The following is a 25,149-nucleotide window of genomic DNA, read 5'->3' as shown; positions in this document are numbered from 1 at the left end:
AGTGCTTTTGGTTTTTTAAAAATAAATAATTACTATGTGGACCGCTGCTAGTACATGCTCTTTTGTGCAGGGGGTGGGGAGTCCTTTGATTTAGCTAATTGGCTGGGCAAAGCAGGGAAACAACTATTGACAGGTTGGTTTAGGATGCTTACTGCCTCGCCTGTGAAATTGATGAGGTATGGCAAAACCTTGGTCAGTTTCCAAGCAGTTAAGCACACTGTTTTTCTTGATGTATACCCTTTGAAACAAAAGCAATGCTCTTTACCTTGCCTACCTAACTGGAGGCAAATATTATTTGCATTCTCCAAGTAAAGAACTGGGGGAGTGCTGGAACACAATACTTGACAGAGCCAACCCATGGAAAAACAATGAAATGGGATGGAGGAAAATATATATGCTCCTACTTTGGGTCCTTTACTTCTGCTCTGGACTTCACTACTCATTCTGTCTATTGATATATCCTTGAATTGATATATCCTTTGTTCCTGGATCCACTACTCTGTGGCACTCCTCTACCTTCTGTCCTTATTCCTGATTTGCATTCTGAGATTTGTATATCCTCACTGTATAGACCAGTCCTTTGCTCTTTTGTCACTAAACTTGGATCAATTTGATATCCCAGCTTCTAACAATTCTGCCTCTATTCCAAGTATGGTGTGTCACTCTTCCTTTGTGTTGCAACAAGGGAGAAACAATAGTTTCTCTTTCTATTCCTGCTCTCCTGCTCCTGAGGCAATGGAACTTCCAGAGGCAAGTAGCAATCTACAGTTCCATGCTCACTTTATCAGCTACTAGCCATGACAGATCTTTGTCTCTCTCTCACACAGGATCTAGTTATGAAATAGCTGCATACTGAGTTCCAGTTTATGGTACAAACAATCAGTAACCAATTCAACCTCAGAGGAGAAAATAAGCTGAACTTATTCCAGAATCAGTCTGCAGTCTCCATTATTACTTTTAAAGACCTGTAAATACATTAACAGTATATAGATAGTTGACCAAACACACACACACACACACACACACACACACACACACACACACACACACACACTAAATGCAGGCTACTCCAGTCACTGGCTTACATCCAGGCTAAATTACTCATGAGTACTTCATTGAGATTAAGGAGCAGAGGAGGGGAGTCTTCATCCTTTCCCCTCTCTTTCTGCACTGGACACATTGCTAAGGATGCATGAGCTTCAAGCTGCTGATCCCCAGATGGGGAACAAATAGTGCAGCTGAAGTGTGGGAGGAAGGAGGCCTCTGAGCACCTCGGGAGCCCTTCAAGTACCCCTAGGGATACTAGCACCCACTGTTGGGAAACCCTGCTGTAGCTAATGTAAGGACATAGCAAACAGTGGTTGCATGACGGAATTATCCTCTCTTCCAGACTAGTTCTTGTACAAGCCTGCAGATGTGCAAATGGGGAGTTCCTTGCACAGCATGCCTTTGTGTGATTCCTCTTCCAAGAGTGGTAATGCTGATGATACTCAGCTGTATATTGCCATCCCAGACCATTCTGGAGATGCTGTTTCTCTGCTTGCCTGGAAGCTGTTAAGGTCTGGATGAATCAAAATAAGCTCAGACTGAATCCCACCAAGACTGAACTACTTTTACTCAGCCCTCGTACTGGCCAACAGCTGGATGTGAACCTTGTTTTAGATGGGGTGGCGCTGCCCTTGAAGGAGCTTGTAGGTGACTTGGGGATCCTTTTGGATTCACACCTCCTGCTTGAACAGCCGGTGGAGGCTGCAGCCAGAAGTGCCTTTGCCCAGCTCCATCTGATCCATCAATTACGCCCTTACCTTGATCGGCAAGCATTAATGACAGTGACCCATGCCCTTGTTATCTCCCACCTAGATTATTGTAATGCCCTCTATCTAGGGTTACCTTTGAGGACGATTGGAAAGCTACAACGGGTCCAGAATGCAGTGGCTCATTTACTTATGGGTGCCAGAAAACATGACAGAGTAACACTTCTCCTGCAGTCATTGCACTAGTTGCCTATTCGCTACCGAGTTCAATTTAAGGTCCTGGTTTTGACCTTCAAAGCCTTGTGGGATTTGGCACCTGTTTACCTACAGACCCGCCTCTCCCATCCAGTAACATCCCGTCCGGTCAGATGGCCCTTTTATCGGTCTCCGATTTCTGAGAGGTTCGGGGCGCTAGAACCCGTGAAAGGGCCTTCTCAGTTGCCACCCCACTTCTCTGGAATTCCCTTCTTCTGCAGATTCGTTTAGCTCCTTCTTTGTCAATTTTTAAATCCTTATTGAAGAATTTTCTTTTTCGTCAGGCTTTTACCCTGTAGTTTATCTATTCCTCCCCCTGCCTTAGTTACTTTAGTTTTATTTAGAATGTAATTTTAATGCTTTCTTGTTTTGCATGTGTTTGTACACTGCCCAGAGTCTTCGCAGTGGGCAGTATATAAAATGTTTCAAATAAATAAATAAATAAATAATGCAAAAGGTCCTTCCATGAGCACTATGTATGCTACCCTAGGCATATAACTTATAACTTTGATACAATTTCTAAACATATTCTCTGAAGATACAGTGCTAACAAGAACTTTAAGTTGGACCAGGCTCCTGACATTTCATTTTTAAAAAGTCAATTCATTTTTCTGAAAATATAGGGGGAAATGCAAATGAAACGAGCCCTATAGTACATTTATCAGGAACTTGGCTCATGATGCCCCAGGAGAGTGCAAACCAACATCTCTACTATCAGGAAAGTGCAACACTTGTTGACCTAATTAATAATGATTTCTGTGTTAAGTGAGAGCAATACATTTGTCAAAGAGAGACAAGGATGTTTCATTAACCAGAACATTTCAAATTAAAAGCAGTCCACAAAAGCCAGGTAGTGGCATTATCCTGACAAGATATTTTTGGATGGAATCCACCAAGCATGCCTACTCCACAGACGCTGTTCTTTTATCTTATATAGGGTTCCTCCGCTGACAAGAACAAAATGTGTTATATAAATTCTAGGTGCCTCACCAAAGATGGCCCAAGTCACTTAGTTAACTTGAAGCAAATTTATACAAGTCCTCAGCAGGGTTCAGCCTTCTGACATTTAATACTCCTTTTAATTCTTGTTGCAATATTGCTTTAAAGGAATGAAATTATGACCTGTGATATTACATATCTTCCCTCGCTTCCCAACCTTGAATTCATCCTGTGTTTTACCCTTTTTGGTAAAGTTCTATTTCTCTTAGCCTTTCAGCATGTGTTTTCAAATTACTCTAGAGCCTTCAAAAACATTGTCATTTGGGTCTCTTTTGCAACTTGTCTGGGCCAGAGAGCTTTCATTTTATTCAATCTGGGAAATAAATGTGGGTTCAGAGCAGCATACAGCATACTACAGTAGAGAAGAGGTCTGGAGGTGAAAACAGGCAACATAGCCAAGTCATTATTCTTAGCTTTATTTGTCTTGGCAATGTCCACAGGACCAGTAAGAATGTGTCAAGAAACGGCATTGTTCAAGCCGAAGCCCAGTTTACGAAGCTAAAAGAAATCTCAGCTAACTTTAATGTCCTCAAGAGAATCAATGTACACAATACTGCAAAACTAAAACTGCAGTACTGTCTGCTAAATATTGTTTTAAACAGAAGTTAGTTGCACATTGCAGCGCACCAGTAAAAGGGGACATACCAATGCTATTTCATTAATTCACCATAGCAAAACCTCCAATCACTTTCAGTGGTTTATTATCACGCTTACAAAAAACAGAACAAGGAATTTTACCGCCATTTTTAATATGTCCCCTACAATATGCCATGGTGAAGCAGGCCTGTAGACTCAGCTGATGCCTCCCTTCCTTATGGTGTGGTGCTAGGCAAGCTTTAGAAGGGAACTGTTATTGCTTCATGTCCTTTCCCCCCCTCAACCAATTTGTGTGAAATTTGCCTTTATAGAAGTCGCATTATTGTGTTCAGTTAAGCAGAGAGGTATCTGCATTAGTGATTGTTGATTGTTGCTTAAATGTCTGTTGCCAAAGGGAGCCATTGGGGATGGAATGAGTGCTAAATGAGGGAAGGGATGAGAATGAATAGGAGATATTGGAAAGGACATTTGGACAAAAAAAGATAATGCCAGAGGCAGAAATAGAGGAACAAATTTAGGATAAAAGGATGCCTGTTCCTTGTACAATAAATGGACATGACGGGGAAAGACTGGGTTGGTATTAATCGTTGCCTTGAGTCCAGCTATTTGTGTGATAAGAATTACTTATGCACACAGCATTTGCAAGCTCAGGGCTTTATCATATCTAAATGACTTTGACTGGATGCTATAACACTGAATCTTCAGAGACAATATTAAATTAAGACTGAAATGACTCTGCTCTGAAAAAAATTGCTTTGTGATCAATCACAAGTTTCAAATTAGGTATCACTCACTGCCAGACATCTCTAACATTTCCTGAAGAAATCAGTATTTGTTGCATAATATCACAATAAATTTGAATTTTATTTACTATCACGAGATTCCACAGAGTAGTAATGCTGGGCAAATGACAACTTTCAGTTGAGCCACTGATGAAAGAAATTAGTCAAATAGTCATTTATGCACATGTAATTTCCAGAAAAATGTATTGCAAAGTATTGTTGCACACAGTGACAAGCATTTTTAACATCTCTTTTTAATTATTTGTTATTATTCACTTGCTGCTTGGCATTTGAGGCTGCACATCTAAAATATATTAAAACATTTGAAAACCCAGCTGATTAAGTTTTCATGAAATTTAAAGCACAGATGGCAAGGGAAAATAAACATCAAATAATAATAGCTGTATGTTCATGGTTGATACTTAAAAAACCCACCAATGTGTCACCAGTGTGTCACTTATTAATTTTGTCCATGTGATATAAAAAGTAGGAAGGGCCATTCTTAAATTAAATGCTTATTACGGCTATGCATTTAGTTTACACATGTGGGAATGAGAAATCAGAGCTCCTAGAATCATTAATTACAGTGCTCTAAACACACAGTGTGGTTTTATGCAAGCTAAAGCATCATTTACAACAAAGGTCATACACATGAACAAATTCCCTGGTGTTGGGGATTCCTGGGGGGAAGGCAAGATAATACCTACCTCTCGATTCTCTTGCTCCTGTCACTGCTGCACACATGATCGCCGCTGTGGTGAATGCTGTGGCATTCTAGAGGCTGGATAAATGCTGCCCGGCCTCCAGGAATCCCACAATGCACCACATGAGGAACACAGTGCATTGGGGAATTTTCCTCAAGCTGGGAAAGCCCAGCTCTGTGTCTGCTTGGGTTACGGACAGCCCGAGCATTCGCCCAACAGGGAGCCCTGGTAGAAGGCTGTACTCACTTGTGCCCTTCTACCTAGGTAATAGCCCAGGGGAAATTCCTGATCTATCTGGTGGGGCAGCGCTGGAATTGGCCATGATCCCAGTGCTTCACATGAGCAGTCTAGCTTGTGTAGGGCTGCTTGTGTGAACAGCCTTAAAGTCTTCCTAAATCATGGGAATACATTAAACAAAACAAATACAAGACCCAATGGTTTATCTATTTTACATTAAACTCAAAGTGGCATAGTTATTAAGCACTTTGGCCTACACCGATAGTGATTTTCCAATGCAAAAAAATCTAGGCAATTTCTGGCATGTTAAAAACTAACAAATCTATTGTGGCATAAGCTTTGTGGACTAAAGTCCAGTTTGTCACATGAATGAAGTGTTATCCTCAGTAGGTGTGTGTGCGCGCGCACACACACACACACACACACACACACACGTACACATGACTTGTGGTAGCAAGCATGACTTGTCCCCATAGCTAAGCAGGGTCTGCCCTGGTTGCATATGAATGGGAGACTTGATGTGTGAGCACTGCAAGATATTCCCCTCAGGGGATGAAGCCGCTCTGGGAAGAGCAGAAGGTTTCAAGTTCCCTCCCTGGCTTCTCCAAGATAGGGCTGAGAGAGATTCCTGCCTGGAACCTTGGAGAAGCCGCTGCCAGTCTGTGAAGACAATACTGAGCTAGATAGACCAATGGTCTGACTCAGTATATGGCAGTTTCTTATGTTCATGTGCATGCGCTATTATATTTTATGCGTTTGATGGAGTGAACTTAGTCCATGAATGTTTGTGCTATAATAGATTTGTTAAGTCTTTAAGGTACTACAGTATTATTAGCTGTTTTTGCTGCTACAAACACAGCTAACCTTCTAAAAGGATGTAAGTGTTTCATGTATGTCCCAAGGCACTCTTATTATTTTACATGTTCAATTCCCTTTGACACTGAAGACAATGTTCCATGCCTAAACCCTAATTCGCATTAAATCCTATCTCCAGCTCAAATCCATTGTTCTGGATTTGTTAACATAGACCATTATTCTGCACCTACTTGGTATCAAAGAGATATTTTTTGAACAATAGTTAAGGACTAAGCTTCACTTGGTAAATACAGCAGTGGTATATATCTATGATATTCCTCCCTCCCCAAGTTCACAGCAAAGGTTATGCGTTAAGTCCTCATACCTTGAGTATTTTATACATAATCTCATATACAGAAAATGTTCTTTCAGCCCGTGTCCAGTCCCACGTAGTAACCTTGGATGAAAATACACAAAATATAATTGTACCAAAGGATGAGAAGTTGAGAAATCTGCTGCATTAGGTTCATCATAAAAGGGGGGAGTGGATAAGAGGATAACAGGGGGCAGAATTTGCATTACCCCATCCCAAATACTCCAGATTACTGGTGTGCTTTGCTGCAGAGATTCTTGCAACACCACCATTTCCCTACAGGCTATGTACCAGTATAGTTGTCATAAACGTATTACAGAAGGCTGTGCTTTAACTGATAACACCCACAATGTCTTGGTCCCTTACCTATCGTTGAAACTGCTTCCTTCCTGACTGCCATTGCAATATCTAGGAACAGCTAAGTTGCTAACAATGTCCTCCAGGCAACATTAGAACCATGATGCCTTTCCCAGTGGGCATTCTCTGCTTCGGAACTCTGTTCTTGTCAGAGCTCCAAGGAAGCCCAAGCAGAATTTTAAATGCTGCAAACGGTTTCTCTTCGAGCCAGAATTCACAGGTCAGGGAAGGGCAGGGGATTCCTTATAATAGCCACCTTGTTTTAATATTTAATAGATTGTGCACCATCCAGCCAAAATAAGGCACTTTTATATATCATGTGGGGCGTAGCTAGGGGAGGATGTGCCTTTGTTCTCCCCCCTCCCAGGCAGCCCTATCCCCATTTGTGGCAGCACATACCGTCCCTGCTGTCAGTACTGCAGCCACCACCCAGGCAGCCTGCCTGGGTAATGGGGATGCCTCTCACTGCTCAAGCCCACCGCCACCCACCGCTCCCTGGCACACCGCTCCCTGGCACATGCGTCATTCATTTGTAGCCAGTTCTGGGCTGGGTGGAAATAGGAAGCCCCAGTTTGGGGCTTTCCTCCTTTCCCAACACCTGGGAGCCAGCTGCACGTGAAGCAGCCACACAACAAGGTGGGCCATGGTGAGCTGAGAGCAAGCGAGCAGCTGGGGGCAGGAGTGGGCAACTGGCCAGCAAGGGGAGGGGGAGGCAAGAGGCAGCTCCCAAATGCTGGGTGGCTCATGTTCTTTGAACACATCTGCTCAGTTCTAGCTCCGCCCCCTGACAGCATGCTTAACTCTCTCCATCCTGATAAGGACAAAGCACAGAATTCAGCCAAAAACTGAAATCTTAATTCTGCTCATGCTGAATACTTTCTCACACATGGATTTTCATTCTACATAGATTGTTTGTTTCATGACTTCCATGAAATAAATTTTTGGAGGACATAGATTTAAATGAAATCAGTATTACCAAGGTTAATAGTTTATCTTCTATGTGTAAACGATGTAGATGACTTAGGGCAACTTTCCAACCCCACTATCTTGGTAGAATCATGCAATATGAGATTTGGAAGGAACCTTAGAGGTCTTCTAGTCCAACCCCTTGTTCATTGTAAGAAACTGCTACAACATTCCTAACACATGCCTTTCCAGCCTCTGCTTGAAAACCTCCAGTGAAGGAGAGCCTATCACTGAATGTGGCAGGTTGTTCCACTAACAGCTCTTATAGTTAGGAAATGCTTCCTAATGTCTAGTCTAAATTTGCTTCCTTGTAACCCATTGGTTTTAAGTGTGCCCTTCTTTGGAATACCAAAGAACTTTCTCCATGAAAATAGTTCTTCAGATATTTGAAGACAGCCATCAGTATCTACCCTTAGCCTTCTCTTCTCCAGGCTTCCTCCAGCTCTTACAACCATTCCTCATAGGACTTGGTTTCCAGATGTATCACCATCTTTGTTGCTCTTCTCTGAATCCACTCTAGTTCATCACTGTCTTTCTTAAAACATGAGGCCCAGAACTGGACACACTGTTCCAAATGAAGCCTTACCAGTGCAGAAGAGAACAATTACTTTTTGTCATCTGATCTCTATTATGATAGCCTAAGATGGCACTAAACATTTTAGTAGCCACGTCGCACTGCTAGTTTATTTACTAAGAAACCTAGATCCTCTGCACATTTCCTGCTCCCAAGTCAGATGTCCCTACCCTATACTTGTACATTTGCAGGACTTTATATTTTCTCTAGTAAACTTCCCCTTGTTGGCTTTGGCCAAATCTTTCAGCCTGTCCAGATGGGTAAAATCTTGATTCTGTTTTGTTAGCCTTCCCTCCCCAAATTCATGTCATCAGTAGATTTTATAAGCCTCCTTTCTACTCTCTCCTCCAAGTCATTTACAAAAATGTTGAACAGCATAGGGCCCAGGACAGAGCCCTGTGGTACTCCACTTGATGCCTCTCTCCAAGATGATGCGGAGCTATTAATGGATACAGTTGTTCAACCAGCTCTTGATTTACCTAACAGTACCATCAGTTAGTCCACATTTTACCATCTTGTCAACAAGATACTCAAATAGGGATACAATTTCACACAAGATGAAAATTCATTTAATAATTATTAAATGAATTTTCATCTTGTATGAAATTGTATCCCTATTTGAGTATCTTGTTGACAAGATGGTAAAATGTGGGCTAACTGATGGTACTGTTAGGTAAATTGTGCATTATCCATGAATACAGGGAAGGAATATCCTATACCAGCAGCACGAACCATGCAGGGCTCTTGGCCTCTCCTGCTGATGAGCAGTGATGGCTCAATGGTTGGCTGCTTGAGACCAGATGCCCCCGCCCATGAGCTGAAGCTTTGTGACACCACCCCTCCTTCCCTTTGCCTCCCCCAACTCCAAAACTCTGTCTCTCACTTTCATTAATATTTTTAAGAAGTAATTTTAATGCAATAATTAATGTGCTGAAATTTAACTTGCACACACCAAGTCGTGGTTGGTTCTGGCCCACCGGGGCATTTCAGTTGTGCACCCCTGGTTTATAAGATGAAAAGCTTATTGTTGTTTAGTGCCAACAAAGCAGGTTTCCATGTTTCTTTCCCTCAACAGCAGTAAATGGTAAAAGTGTTTCTAACTTTACTAAGACATACCAGTACTAGGAGAAGGCAGAATTTGCTTTAACTGATTATGTCTTACTATAGTAACTTATAAACCATATTTTTTCACTATCACTGTTGCCTGTCCTGGTTACACAGTTAAATGAAAAGCCAAAGATTAACATAAAACATTGATATCAGTATCAAAAAATCTAAAACATATACTGCTTTAATGGACAATCAAAAGGTAATGATACTTACTGGAGGTGCTATAAATTTATAAAGTGAAGAACCCCTCAATGCTAGAAACTTTGGTGTATACATTCGGTCCTGAAGAGAGTCTTGTTCTCGTTCTTCTGTCCATCCCATGTAGACTATCTAGCAGAAAAACCAACAGTTTTGACAAATTCCACACAGACAAGCATCTTCAATAAAATACATACTATGTTTATTAATTACAAAAGGTATGTAAAGTCTAAGAAACCATTTACATAATTGTCAGCTAAAAGTTCTTTGAGGCAATTTAACCTTGTGAATGCCTCAACTGTATAAAAATAACATGTTTGACCCCAAAGGTATATACATCCGAATGTCACTGTAAAACATACTCTTATGCCTTGTTGGGAAATTTCCAGCCATCAATTATATAAACCAGCCATAGCTAATTAAAAGCCTTGCTGTAATGCTTCACATGAACCAAACGAAAGAAATATCTTTACAACCTGTGAATAAGTCTTCATTGTAATACCTAAAGATAATCTATTCGTTTATTTTGGGTAATCTGGTGAAAATCCTGTTGTAATAAATATGTTTAGTGTGGATTCAGACATCTTTCATATGGAATGATTGCAACTTCCATATGACAGCTTTGCTACAGGAAACAATTGAATTTTATTGAAACTTTATTTTATTTTATATTATTTAGTACATTTATATACCACCCTATACATAAATGTCCCTGGGCAGTTCACAATATTCATTCATTCATTCATTCATTCATTCATTCATTCGATTTCTATACCGCCCTTCCAAAAACGGCTCAGGGCATTTTACACAAAGAAATAATAAATAAATAAGATGGATCCCTGTCACCAAAGGGCTCACAATCTAAAAAGAAACATAAGTCAGACACCAGCAACAGTCACTGGAGGTACTGTGATGGGGGTAGATAGGGCCGGTTACTCTCCCCCTGCTAAATAAAGAGAATCACCATGCATTTTGAACTAACTGAAGTTTCCGAACTACGTACAAAGGCAGCCCCACGTAGAGCGCATTACAGTGGTCAAGCCTGGAGGTTACCAGCTGGTGCACCACTGTTCTGAGGTAATCCTCCTCTAGGAATGGACACAGCTGTCGAATCAGCTTAAGCTGATAAAAGCACTCCTGGCCACAGCCTCCACCTGAGATACCAGAGTGAGGCCTGGATCCAGGAGTACCCCCAAGCTGCGTACCTGCTCCTTCCAGGGAAGTGTAACCCCATCCAGAACAGGGAGATCTAACTCATCCCAGAGATTCTGAGCCCCTACAATGAGCACCTCCATCTTGCTTGTATTCAGCTTCAATTTGTTATCCCTCACCCAGCCCATTACTTCCTGTAGGCAGGTATTTAGGGAATGAACGCCATTTCCTGATGAAGCAGATGAAAGAGTGAAGTAGATTTGGGTGTCATCAGCATACTGATAACCACCCAGCACCAAATCTCCTGATGACCTCACCCAGCGGTTTCATGTAAATATTGAAAAGCATTGGTGACGAAATGGAGCCGTGAGGGACTCCATATAACAGCTCTTGTTGAGAAGAGCAACTGTCACCAAGCTCCACCATCTGGGATCTGCCCGAGAGACAGGAGTGGAACCACTGCAGAGCAGTGCCTCCTATCCCCAACTCCGCCAGATGACCCAGAAGGATACCATGGTCGATATTGATAACACTCTACACCAAACTTCCTGATGATCTCTCCCAGTGGTTTCATGTAGATATTAAAAAGCATTGGAGACAGTATGGAGCCTTGTGGAACTCCATGCTTTAGTTCTCACTTTACAAACAGTCTACAAACAACACCATCTGGAATCTGCCAGAAAGGTAGGAATGGAACTACTGTAAAACAGTGCCACCCAATCCCACCTCCCTCAAGCGACCCAGAAGGATACCATGGCTGGTGGTATCAAAAGTCGACAAGATATCCAAAAGGATCAGCAGAGTCACACCCCTGTTGTTAGCCAATTGGACATCATCCATCAAGCCAACCAAGGCAGTCTCAACCCCACAGCCCATTTAAAAGCCAGTCTGGAATTAGTCTAGATAATCTATGTCATCCAAAGCTGCCTGGAGGTGAGAGACCACCACATGCTCAATCAAATTGCCCAACCACTGTTCCCTCTAAGGTGTGCACATGTGCATGCGTTCACATATTTTTTTATGTCCGCTCAGTAAATTTTAGATCTTGCTCAGGTTGAATCACTGCCAGAGCATAGATCTTCAAATGTGCTCTGTGTTGCAATCTGTCGGGTTCATGCTGAGTCTCCCTCCACTTGTGCTTTTGTTGTCTACCTTGCCACTTCAGCTGCTGTAGTTCTTCCGAGTACCACAGGGCTGATTTTGAAGCAGGTCAGAGAGGATGCTTAGGAGTATTGTGTCTACCAATCTAGTGAGTTCATTATTCCAGATTTGCACCACAGCATTGACAGAATGACTAGTACAGCCAATTTGAAACCCTTCCAAGGCTTCTTGGAATCCTATTGGATCCAATAACCTTATTGGGCAGACCAACCTAATGGGTCCTTCTCCCCTGCAGAGGTGGATTTTGGAGGCTTTTGGAAGGCTAGCCCTCTTTCTGGGCTTGCTTTGTTTCCTCTGTGAAGGGTTAGCATTTTTTTCTTGATGAGCCCCACCCACCCCCCATTTTAGCCTCTTTGTTGTATCTGTCCTTATATTTGGGCCCCTGCATTTTCTAGCCCTGTCTTACTCCCTTTTTTATTATTTCATTTTAGTAATCCCCCCTCCCCTTTTATAGCATTGCTAATGGGTTTCTTCCCTTGGGTTGTAGTTTATATGTGAAGTAATGAAAATAGAATTTAATTTAAGGGGTGCTCGGTCTCCTGTGAGGTCTTTGAGGCTTTTAGCACCATGCTGGAGAGCACTTTCTGGAGGCATTATGGCTTTTGCTCCACTTTGCAGAACCGCAATGACTTTTTGTTCATTCGGCCTAGTGATTCTGGTAGGTGTCTTGTCGTCTTGTCCAAATTCCAACATTTGGCCACCAAGTTGGGGCTTCTCTTAGCTCAGGACAAGACTCTGGGCCCTTTAAAAAAATTATCTCTCTCAGTATAGAGCCTTTAAGCTGCAGTCCCTTGCCTGCTGATAAATTGCTGGCCTTGAGGAAGAAGCTCTTTGGATGTTTGCAACTTAAAAAAAATGACCTTGAGGCAGCTCCAGGTCCTGGTGTGTCATCTTGACCTCAATTGTGTTGTGCCCACTGGTCATGCCTTTTTATGTTGCCTTTGTGGCCCCATGTCTGGATTCCGGTGGGTATCTTCTCTCCATCTTAGGATATCATTGAAGGCGGAGACCAACCTGGGCACTTGGCTGGGCTTCCTGGGTTTCTTCAATGGGGTTTCCCTCTAGAGGGACAAAGCAGCTTTGGGAGGTGGACCTTCAGGTGCACTCTAATGCTGCTGGTTCAGCCGGGTGAAATGTTGATAGAAAAGAAATGGAAAGATCTGGCTAACTATATGCACTAGGTTTTGTTCACTTAGCAGATTTTCTCCCTTGAAGCCTTGATAATATTTCATAAAGATTCCATTTTTGCCATTCATCAATCTAACAGGAAAAAGCCATTTGTTCTGTATAGATGCATTGATATTTCACACTGGATCTTTTCAATACTAAAACAGTCATGAAATTTAAAAGCAATTGCTCTTTTAGACATTGTTCCCTTGTCTCTCTACATCATGAGAAGGAATTAGATTGATTTTACACCATCATTTCTTTTATTAAAGATTTATTAACATAAAAAGAGCATTTCTGATTCAGTCTGTGTGACAGCTGTCAAACTGTGAACAAAAAAGACTACAAAATATCAGAAGCAATATTCAAGACCACCTCTTGCTGCATTATAGGATGGTAATCTGATGTGGTGGGGGGTGGATTTCAGTTTCGGCAGCATAAGAAGAAGTTTAAGGGACATCCAGCTCTTGGCAACTGGGCAGGGAAATGCTGCTATGTCAAAATCAGTTCATAGGATGTCACACAAGGGATACTCTACAGCAGAAGACCATGCTGTGTAAACAGGGGACAGAGAAGTGTTTATCTTTAAAACCTTGCCTCCTATTTTTCTGTCAACTTATCCCAATATATGTTTTCCTGTACTTTCATTGCACCAAATCTTCCACACTGAAGCACCCCAAAAGTCGCATTTCCTGAAAAATCTTCTTCTTAGCATTTCTATATGCTGATAATTACCTCCCCAGAAGACCTGCATACTCCCACTCCTTTAAATGCCAACCCATCTGTGGTGTTTTTGGATAATCCATTCATTGATCCAGGCCAGCATTTGAATAGTACTTTCATTCCTTTTATTCCTTTTATTCCAGTCCTAGAGTAGAGGTGGGGTTAACAAACAGCCAGCAGCAAGAGCACTGAAGGCAGACTGCACTTGCCTCCTGTAAATAACATCTGCCTCATTAAGTTGTTAATATTCCTGATTAAACTTCACTGTCTTGTCCTTGCATACCACAACTTTTTCCTCTGGATTCTACACTATCTCTTCTCACTTTGAGCTTTAACTCTCAGTTCTCATCTCCAGCAAGGATACATTTACTCCAACAGGGATAAATTAAGTTAGGCAATACTTAAATTGTCCTTTTAATTCCAATGGGATCACTCTAAGTAAGTTTCCTCTTGTCAGCCACTATATTTACTTATAATCATACCTTGTTAACCTTGCTTCTCACCTTTCCCCCTCTGTCAAAATTCAGACTGAAAGCACCACAGAACAAGGAGCCATTTTTCTTGACTATTACTCTGCAAAGCACTATGTACACCAATGTGCTATATAAGCAACAAGCAGTAGTACCACCACCATAACTAAGCATTATAAGTCCAATAAGAGTGTGTCTTGTTGCACAAGCTTTTTATCTATATAATTATTTCACTAAGCCAGTGCGTGGCGGGCAGAAATGCGTGAGGATGTGGGGATGCATGGGGATGTTTGGCAGAGCAGAAGCTGATTGGCTGGGTGGAGGAGACAGCAAGTGGCTGATTGGCCAATGCAGTGGTGACAAAGAGGTGGGGAAGGGGGAGGCAGGAAAGGATGAAAGAGGGGCTGGGGCCGGGTGGCGAACAGCTCCTGGGAGAAGGCAGCGGCAAAGAGGCGGTGGTGGTGGGAGCGGATTGGCTGGCGGAGGCTTGCCTGTGCAACTGGCGGGCCCAGAGGGGGAGACACGCACAAGGGCGGGAGGGAGGAGTGTGTGCCAGGAGGCGGGTGGCGAGCCACCACACTGGACAGAACGGGCCCCAGGAGATGGCTGCAAACAGCCTAACATGGAAGAACCGCATGGGGAATCAAGCGTGGTGGCGGTGAGGGCCAGCGCACTGCCTGCTTGGGAGGAAAAGAAAGCATCACCAAGGGAAGCGAAACGGCTGCAGCGGAAGGCTGCGTGGGGAGCCTGATGCTGGGACGGGGGAGGAGAGTGCAGCTGAGGCTGAAAGGCAAACATGGAGACAGACTGAGGGGAGGAGGTGAGACTGAAAACAGCTGGAGAGAGAGAAAAAGACTGAGTGGGGAGGGAGGGTGAAGAAGGACTGAGGACAGAGAGAGAGGCCAGGAGGCAGCTCAGGGCTCCAAGGTGGGGAGCAATGAAGTGATGAACTGGGGAGAGAAAGTGGCAGCGCCGACAAAGCAGTGCAGATGCTCTGCACCGGGTCTGCTAGTTTTAATCTAATTTAATATTTTCACACCTTTTTAAAACAAAAGAGTAATACAAAAGGCTTATAAATAAAACATGTAAAACAAAATACAATATAAATCAACAAAACACAATGGCCAACATAACTAATGGTGTGGAGGTCTGCAAAGCCCTCAAGGACATATTGAGAGATGTCAAAGAGCACTTCCAGGGAAGGAGGATTCGGCAAAAATTGTTTGTCCCCACACACACATAGCAGGAACTCTGAATTCCAAAATGCTACAGAGGTGCTTTGCATGAAGCTCCTCTGCACATTAGTACAGATGTCACCAATGACAAGTTCATTAAAGAACAAAATGAAAATAAGTCAATAAATACAATAATAAGAATCCAGGATTAATTAAAACAATAGAACAGTTAGCTGTACAAAACTAGTAGGCCATAGTCACACTGAAACAACATATCACAAATTAAACGTTGACTGAAATAAGAAAGGTTTTCAACAGACCAGGCAAAAAGAAGCCTGATGGATCTCCACTTCAAAGAAGTTCCAGAGTCTCAGTACTACCACCAAAAAAGTCCTAATTTCAGGTACCCACCCACCTAATTCCATAAATTGTGAGAAAGAGAGAATACAGGCCCCAAGTTCAATAACAAGTGCTGAGTAGGTTCATACTGAGTAGGAAGTTTCTATGGCAACGTGGTCCCAAGCCATCTACAGCTGGTCAGCACCAGCATTTTAAGCTGCATCCAGAAGTCAATCAGCAACCAGTGAAGGTAAAATAAGATTGGAGTAGTATATTCTTACTTCTTGAACAAGATAGCAACCAAACAGCTGCATTTTAAACCAATGGAAGTTTCCAGACCATTTTAAAAGGCAACCCCATGTAGAGAACATTGTCTGGAGGTAACTGACATCATCTTGGTAAAGGACTATCACCTGCATATCTAGGAAAATCTGTGGATCAGGGTATATCTGCTGCTTCAGGAGGAGTGCAATTCTATCTAAAACAAGTTTAATACCCCTCTACAGATGGCTGAAACCTCTGCCAGCAATGCCCCCTGGATGAAATTTCTACTTTTTCATCTGCATCCAGCACTGAACTGACTTCGGGCACAGGATTGCCACTCCCGCTGCCTTTACAGGGTTAGAAGATGGAAACGAGGGAGGAGAACTGTGTCATCAGCCGAAACCTCCAATGACCTTGCCCAGAGGTTTCAATGCAGATGTAAGAAAGCACTACTGCTACTACGGATATTTACATACCACTTTTCAACAGAAGTTCCCAAAGTGTTTTACACAGAGAAATAAAAATAGATAGAATGCCTGATTGTCCCTCAAAGGGCTCACTATTTAAAAAAAGAATATGTTAGATACCAGCACAGCCATGGGAGGAATGCTCTGCTAAGGATGGATGGGGTCAGTTGCAGTCCTCCTGGTCAATAAAGAGAATCACCACTTTAAAAGGCTGCCTCTTTGCCCAGCACTCAACACAAGGTGTAATCTTCTGGGATCCCACATGGGACAGCAATCTCATTCCACCATCTAATTTGCCTAATTACTCTGGCAATTTGATGTTGAAGCAAACTGCTCTCTGTCCAGACAAAAGCCCACACAACCGAATAAGGCAGAGAGGCACGGCAGATAGCACCACCTGTGTGGGACAAGTTGATCTAACAGTATTCGGAGATAGCCTGAGCTCTTAAAAAGTTCTGAGCTCAGGCTACCCCTCCTGGAGCTTTTACACCCATGACTTTTAGCTCGTAGCCCCTCCGGAATGGAGGCTGTGATTCCACATATCAGATAGATTAACCCCGAAGTCCCTGCAAGCTATCAGAGACCAGTACACACCCAACTCTGCTTTCCCCCAAATGACTGCTGTACATTCTAGCTTGTCCTGAATTATGTCCGAGGTAAAAAAAAAAAAAAAATCCTCTATGTGCAGCAGACTTTTTTCTTTCTTTTCCTAACCAAGCTTTCTGGTATGCCCTGCCACTTCTCCCTTGATGTCTGGAGTGGCCATTGCTAGTAATTCAGCTTTTTTCAAAATTCAGTGAAGGGGAGTTTGACAGCTGTGTTGGGTATGGTCTGTTCTGAGTGATTTGCAATTGCAAGTGCTGGGGGTGGGGGGAGGGGTTGTGGCAGAGTGGTGAAATTCTGTGGAGGGCGTCTACAAGGGGAGGGGTGGGAGAAATTCCTGAATTAAACACAAGCAGGAACTTTACATATGCAGAATGGAGACTACAGGTTCAGTGTAACCTAAGCCCTTTGTGTCTGAGCTGATATCCTGAGCCTTCATTTTTCTTCATCACAGATAGAAAGCAATGATTTCTACTTCAAACTTATACAGTCTCTTAAATGGTCTGGGGTGGGGGTGGGAAGATAAGGTGATGAAGGCAGTCAGATTCTTTGGTTAAGCATTCCGTTGTTTGATCCGGCTGCTTGGCAAGCCGGTCTTCCGTAAGTAACTGTCAAACTAACAACAACAACAACAACAAAAAGATCTCTTGCCTCCTCCTCTGGGGATGTGCTTGGTTAGAGAAAAAATCCAGAGCAAGCTGTGGGAATACACAGGAAAAAGATCTGCAGAGATTGTGGAGAGGAGTTGACCCTACGTGAATGGTCCATTTAATCCCCTGAATTAAACCTCTGCAAATCATACCCCGCCATGTGAAGCCATGCGCGAACAACACCCTGGGTGCCATCTCCTTCCCTGGAGAGTGGAAGACTTAAAGGGGCAGCCTCCTCGTCTGGAGTGTCCTCCTCCTCCTCCTCCTCTCTACCTGATCCTGCCAAGCCTGCTGCTGGAGTTCACATGCAGATATCAAGGAGTGCAATGGTGAGCAATGGGCTGGCATGGGTTCTGAAGGTGCTGCTTCAGGGAGCTCAGGCTCTAAGAGTGCTGTTTCAGGGAGCTCCAGAAGATCTCTCAAGCACTGGACTCGTGTCAAGACCCCGGGCTGGTTCCCTGCTGGTCCTGCCTACTCAGGGTCAGACTAGCCAAGGTGGTGGTGGTCATGACACTTTCAGAGTACAATAATGTTTCTTTCTTAGTACAGTACATTTACATTAAGGATACTATACTGAAATCTACAAGTCAGTGGCAAATTTTCAATTGTTTCAAATGAATGTGGTTCTAGAAGTGGAATATTGGCAACTGTACTTTCTGGCTAGGATACATGTGTAAATTGGGGGACAGCAATCTTAAAATACATATTGGAACTGGACCAATCAAATCCAAAGTGGAGCAATTATTAAAACTTTTATTCTACATTAGCTCCTGGATGTAAAACAAACTAAAGAATTGGAAATACGTTGAGTCTAAAGCAAAATTTGACCCCAAACTATTTGCATCCTTTTGACTTCTATCCTAGAAGGAGTGACTGTTGGAATATCTAAATCCTGTTAATGGATCATCTCTATGTATTTGACACAAGTGTAAGAATGTGAGAGGGTAATTTATAAGAAACATTTAAAACTTCAAAATACTTTTAGAGTATTCGAGCCAGCAATCAAACCATTATTATAAATTGGCATCACAAACAGAAGTAGAGACTTAGGAATACTGATGAACCTGTAGCAGATCTGGATCAAATTGGTTCCATGGATTCTGTTACTTGTCATGTATAAACAACTGTTTTGCTCATGTTTGGAGGTGTATTGTGTGTGTATGTGTGTGTATACGTTTATTCATTCAGCCCTGAAATTCATATATATGTTGAAGTGCATATGGAAGTTGATATATTTTTGTTTTTATACAACCCATTTTTTACTGCCTTTTGAATCAACACTATTTCTCATTTACCTGCCACAAGAGTCATCTGCACAATAGCTTAGCACATTGCTCCACAATTCCATTTGGCTGTTCGATTTATCACTGGAGGGATCTCATTGTGCTTCTTTTGAAATAATTTTACAGTTCCTTCAAGGTCTTAGAGACATTGTTTGACAGTCTCAACAGAGCTGTTCTCCACAAATTCTCTGATATGAGAGTTTCTTACATATTTTGACCAAGGATTTACCATGCATCAGGGTGTCACATACTGCCTGTCATTCCCCTGAAAATCCACAGCAGAATGTTTTTCCTATAAAAACCATAGCTGTGAAAGACAAATTGAACTGGGACTGCAGAGAAGTCAAGAAGACTTAGTGGGCTTGGATTAACTTATTAGTGTTGGGGCAGCAGGGATGAAGCATACTTTTGATATGCCTTCTGGATGTTGAATTTCCTGTGGAACTATCTTACAGCCATGGCTAATACCTGGCTGGCTAAATAATGCCCCTCAACAGCTTGTTATTCATATATACTGAGGCACTGGCTGAGGATCAAGGGAGACTTACTTATTTCTAGATAATTTGCTTATTCTTTTGGCCTGTGCAACAAATCATTTTGCTGTTGCCACACATGCTCTCTGGGCATCCTTTGATCTTGATTTCCTATTGTACTGCCTGCATTCTGGCTTCTGAAACTAGTCCACTGTGGCCCATCCCAGCTCATGGCTCAGCCCAGATTCCTATCTTCAAGTTCATGCTCCGCTGCAGCTACAGCATTCTTCTTATCTTATGTTTCATTTCCAACCCTGTTGACACTGCATTTTGATCCTTCCCTCCCAGGTAGTTAGTTAGTTAGTTTATTTATGTAAAATATTTATACCCTGCCCCTCCAGTACACTACTGCTCGGGGTGACTCACAACAATAAAATAGATACGAGAAACAATAACTAAAAGTTATTTTAAAAACTAAACACTGAAAATTATAAAAAGCTAAGTAAAAGTTATTTTAAAAGCTAAATTATAAAAAGCTAAAGAATCTACCAGATATAACCAAAAATGTATCATTAAAAAGCCTCCTTAAAACGGTGTGTTTTAAGTTGTTTTTTAAAAACACTGCAGGAGGGAGCATGGTGAAGATCTTCAGGGATGGTGTTCCAAAGCCAAGGGGCCACAACCAAAAAGGCCCTGTCTCTACTCCTCCCCACCCAGATCTCTGTTAGTGGTGGGGCCATGAACAGGGCCTGAGATGATGAGCGGAGGGCCCTGGAAAATTCATATGAGTGAACGTGGTCCAACAGGTACCCCAGCCCCAAGCTGTGTAGAGCTTTTAAGGTCAAGACCAGCACCTTGAATCTAGCCCAGAAGTGGACCAGTAACCAATGAAGCTGCTGCAGGATGGGTGTGATACCCATGAAATGACTTGCAGCCATGAGCATCCTTGCAGCAGCATTCTGAACCAGCCGAAGCTTCTGAACAGTCTTCAAGGGCAGCCCCACATAGAGCGCATTGCAGTAGTACAATCTGGATGTTACCAATGCATGAGTGACTGAGGTCAGGTCCAACCTCTCCAAATAGGGTTGCAGCTGGCGTACTAGCTGTAGTTGGTAAAAGGTGCTCCTACACACTGCTGCCCCCTGCGCCTCCAAGGACAACGTCGGGTCCAGAAGCACCCTCAAGCTGTAGACTTTGTCTTTCAGAGGGAGTGTGACTCCATCCAAGACCAGATTTACCTCATTACTCGGATGAGTCAGTTCATCTCCTGCCTGCCCTCCTGCACTCTGGCTCTGATCTCATGTTTAGATTTTGATACTGCTGTATGCCCCCCCCCCTTTAAATCTTTCCCTTCAAATTCCACATCAACTCATCCTAAGAAACGACACTGTCTGAAAAGACGATCCATACCACAGTTCCTTACTTTAGTAAACTGAATCTAAGTGGACTGAAGTCTAAATGCATCATGCGCATTCACATTCATCACTTTCCAATGGCTTTGCTAGGTACTTAAAAGATCTGGGATCTGAATCCATATACCTCCTTTTGATAATTAAAATAGAAAAATTATGTCTTACTCCTCTTCAAAGGAAAACTGGAGGAGACAAGTTCTGTACCGGGGGCTAAAACACCTGTTTCGTTCATAGCAGAATACCTTTTGGGGAGGAGGCAGAGAAGAGAAGTGATCTTTGTTGCTGGAGGAGGAGCAGCAGCAGGAGAGGCAACTGCCTACCCCCAACAGAGGAGGAAGTGGCCGATGAGATTCTGGGCTCCGAACCATTCACTGGGGACCCGAGCACCATGAGTCACTCCCTATGACAACCCTTTCATTTACATACACAATGACTTGTTCACTCACATGCAGCTGATCACACAAACCACCTCAATTCAAAATCATTGCATGTGAAATGATGCCTGGCAAAAAGATGTATTCCTTGTGGTTACCTTGTAGGAACTATTTCACACTTGGGGTTGCAGTGATTGATCAAACTAAAAGTTAGCAGGCACAAGATTGTTTCTGAAAAGTGAACAGAATCTGGATCAGCCCCACCCCCCCACCCCGCCTCCACCTCAGATCGGGACTGTGGAGGTGAGAGGGTGATTTTATCCTACTCCTTGCCTGCCCATGGTGACAATGTAGACCCTCCTCATTGCTGCTTGCCAAGGGAAAGAAGTTCCAATTGACACCAATTAGCTTATATATTTGCATCTCCAGTTCTCTGGATGGCTGGAAACATTCTTGTGAGCCTTTAAGCACTCTAGGAACATAGGAAGCTGCCATATACTGAGTCAGACCATTGGTCTATCTAGCTCAGTTTTGTCTTCACAGACTTGCAGCAGCTTCTCCAAGTTACAGGCAGGAATTTCTCTCCGCCCTATTTTGGAGACACCAGAGAGGCAACTTGAAACCTTCTGCTCTTCCCAGAGTGGCTCCATCCCCTGAGGGGAATCTCTTACAGTGCTCACACTTCTAGTCTCCCATTCATATGCAACCAGGGTGGACCCTGCTTAGCTAAGGCGACAAGTCATGCTTGTTTAGACCTCCTCTTTGTACTTGGCCGTTCAATCCCAGTTCTTTCTCCATGTGCAAAAGATAAAACAAATACATTTCCAATATTCTAAAACATAAAGTCTTAAAAGAAATACTGAAACATCACAAAAATGTGTTTTGTGGTTTTAAGAAAAGATGCACTAGTTGCAAGAACCACACTTGGCTGTTCATTAACAGGCTTTTGAAAGATGGCGGCTTGTCCCAAGGCATTCTGAGCACAACCCCTCTCCTTGTTCTTGTGTCAAAACCAGCCCCAAACTTAATAACACTTTCAGCAAACACTCAGTTTTTCTTTACGAGTACCTTCAGATGTTAATATCTAGACAGATAAATTATTGCAGAAAGTCACTGAAGGATTTTCAAGATGTTTGTGCTAACATGCTTAGCAGTACAGAATGTAAATTAATCCCTACAGGCTTGGACTGCTATTTTGTATTCTTCCTTGGCCCTATCCATTTCCTGCCCACACCCTTTTACTTCTTAGATTTTCAGAGAGCTCTCTGTGTATCCACACTGCTGTTTTAAAATGTCTCCTATTTTTCTTTCTCGGGAGAATTGTTCTTGATTGTGCCCTCAGTATTGGACTTTTCAGAATATTCCATCTTCCCTGAACTGTCTTCTCCTTTAGCAGTTCTAGTCATGGGTTCCTGCATAATTTTTCTCTGAGCTTGTTAAAATAATGGGTAAAGGAGAAGAGAAGACTAAGGGGAGATATGATAGCTGTTCTCAAATATCTGAAGGGCTGGCACATAGACAGAGGGGTGGATTTGTTCACTGATGCTCTTGAGGGCAGGGCTAGAACCAATGGGTTGAAATTACAAGGAAGCAGATTTAGGCTAGACGTTAGGAAGAACTTCCCTATCTATAACAGCCGTTTGATGGTGGAACAGTCTGCATTGTGCAGTGGTAGCTTCTCCTTCACTGGAGGTTTGTTTTCAAACTGAGGCTGGGCAGGCATCTGCCAGGGTTGCTATAGCAGATTCATGCACTGAGCAGGGGGTTGGACTAGAAGATACCCAAGGTCCTTTCCAACTCTAGATTCTGTTATTCTATATCAGGCCTGCTTAGCTTTGCTCCTCCTACAGATGTTGGCCTACAACTCCCATAATCCCTGGCTATTGGCTACTGTGGCTGGGGATTATGGGAATTACAGTCCAAAAACAGCTGGGGGGCCTAAGTCGAGCAGGCCTGTTCTATATGTACATCATCATGCACACTTTACAAACTAGTGGATATATAATACAGTAAAAAAGCAAATCATTTTTTTAAAAAAACATGATTGCATTTCACATGCTCTCAGTGCAAACCACTTTTGACCAAATTTTGATATTCAGATTTCAGGCAAAACCTGAATACAAATTTGCCAGAGTGTACAAATGTTGCAACAATATGAAAACTGAAGAGGGGAAATTATTGATGATGATGATGATGATGATGATGAATTAGTTAACAGTGGTAGTAGTAGTAACAGCATGCCCTTCAACATTTCACTGATGAAAATAGGGCCATGCCTGTGAATGTGTTGAGGAACCTTGGCAGTAGGGTATACAACCCTGAATACAAACATGCCGCAGATAAAGTACATGCCAAGCACATTGTTCCAGATTACCAAAGCAGAAGAGCCAAGTTCCAACATTTTGGATGAAATATGGCTACATTGCCCAAGTCCCCAGATGCTATTACCCATATCTGCTTTCACCTGTTATATGCCGCAGTGCACTGTATGACTGTCTTCGTGTTGTGCACCCATTTACATGTAAGGGTGTCAGAGGCACAATGCATTCACCTACCCTCTTGGACATTAAATTTCTAGAGACTCTGGGGTGGAAGCTGAATCCCGAAGCATGGCAACTACAGCAAATCACATTTTAAAATGGATCAAGGCATCCCCAAGAGGCAAAGTTAGGAATGGATAGTGATTTACCAGGGACAGATTCCACAGGCTGTCCATGGTAAATAAGGACATACAATAATGATATTTATATACTGATAAAGAAGAAAATGGAGAAATAAGAACATTTGTAAACTGAGAAATAAGAAAATGGCCCCCTATCCCAAGAGGCTCACATTATGCATCTTTTAATTACACCCCAAATGCTATAGTGTTTAGTGATGAAGTTTGTGCTGGGGGTGGGGGGAAAGTTCCTTGGAACACAAACTTCACAATGAATCAAACTTGAGAATGCACAGATATAAGATAAAATTGCCAGCATAATTATACTGCAGTGAAAAGCATCATTTATCTTTTTAAAGAGAAATCAATGCCTGTAATTGAAAGAGGGCAAAATAAGCAAGGGATACAATTCCATTGTCAAGCCTTGGAGTAGCAAGACATGTACTTGGGCATAGTACATATGTTACACTCTACACTCCACTCTGGTTTTTTCTTGACCAGGGATGTACACGAACTGCAGTTTGAGCACAGATCGGGAGCTTTAACCAGCTCTCTGCCCCCATCCCCATGCAGCTTCCGGCTGGGGCAGCGTGTGTCCCAGAAGCCCCATGCGGCTCAAGCATACAGTACACATGTCATCCGTGCATGCGTGGGTGCCATGTGCATGATGGACCTGCGCAGGGCCTCTTGGGACGCACCCCACCCCAGCAGGAAGCTGCATGTGTTGGCGTAGAGCAGGTAAGGACCTGCCCTCTTCTTTCTTAAAGGTCCTGAACTGTGCTCAAACCACACTTTGAACCGTGGTTCATGTACAGTACATCCCTATTCTTGACTTAGCCTGCCTGTGATGCAGTTTGACAATGTCCACTAAAGGGGAAATATGTGAGAACATTCAGTAACCCATTTCTTCAACATATGGACCATTAACGTCACTATTAGACTAACATCATAAAAGAAGGCTATAACATCTTGCAGCATGTTTACACTGCTCCAGGTCTGTCAGGGGAGCTTAACAAGATACCCACAGTGGGTGCTGCCTCCTCAGTAGAAGTTTGTGGATTCTCCCTCCTCAGTGC

The 25,149-nt window shown here is 42.8% G+C and overlaps 1 protein-coding gene across 11 annotated transcripts in view; it reads right to left on the bottom strand.

Annotated features, from left to right (window-relative positions):
- The window catches only part of SNTG1 (syntrophin gamma 1), a 437,703-nt gene that overhangs the window by 45,025 nt on the left and 367,529 nt on the right, over positions 1-25,149 (bottom strand). For all 11 annotated transcript variants that reach the window (XM_053247884.1, XM_053247887.1, XM_053247888.1 and 8 more), the window contains 2 exons: positions 9,717-9,833; positions 6,509-6,580 (listed from right to left, as the gene is read on the bottom strand). In XM_053247884.1, the coding sequence (XP_053103859.1) occupies positions 6,509-6,580; positions 9,717-9,833 (189 nt within the window). The remainder of the gene's footprint in view (positions 1-6,508; positions 6,581-9,716; positions 9,834-25,149) is intronic.

The sequence above is a fragment of the Hemicordylus capensis genome, chromosome 4 (assembly GCF_027244095.1).
Source record: "Hemicordylus capensis ecotype Gifberg chromosome 4, rHemCap1.1.pri, whole genome shotgun sequence".
NCBI classification, from domain to species: Eukaryota; Metazoa; Chordata; class Lepidosauria; order Squamata; family Cordylidae; genus Hemicordylus; species Hemicordylus capensis.
The sequence above is the reverse complement of the archived record's forward strand: the minus strand, read 5'-3'. Positions and strand labels throughout refer to the sequence as shown.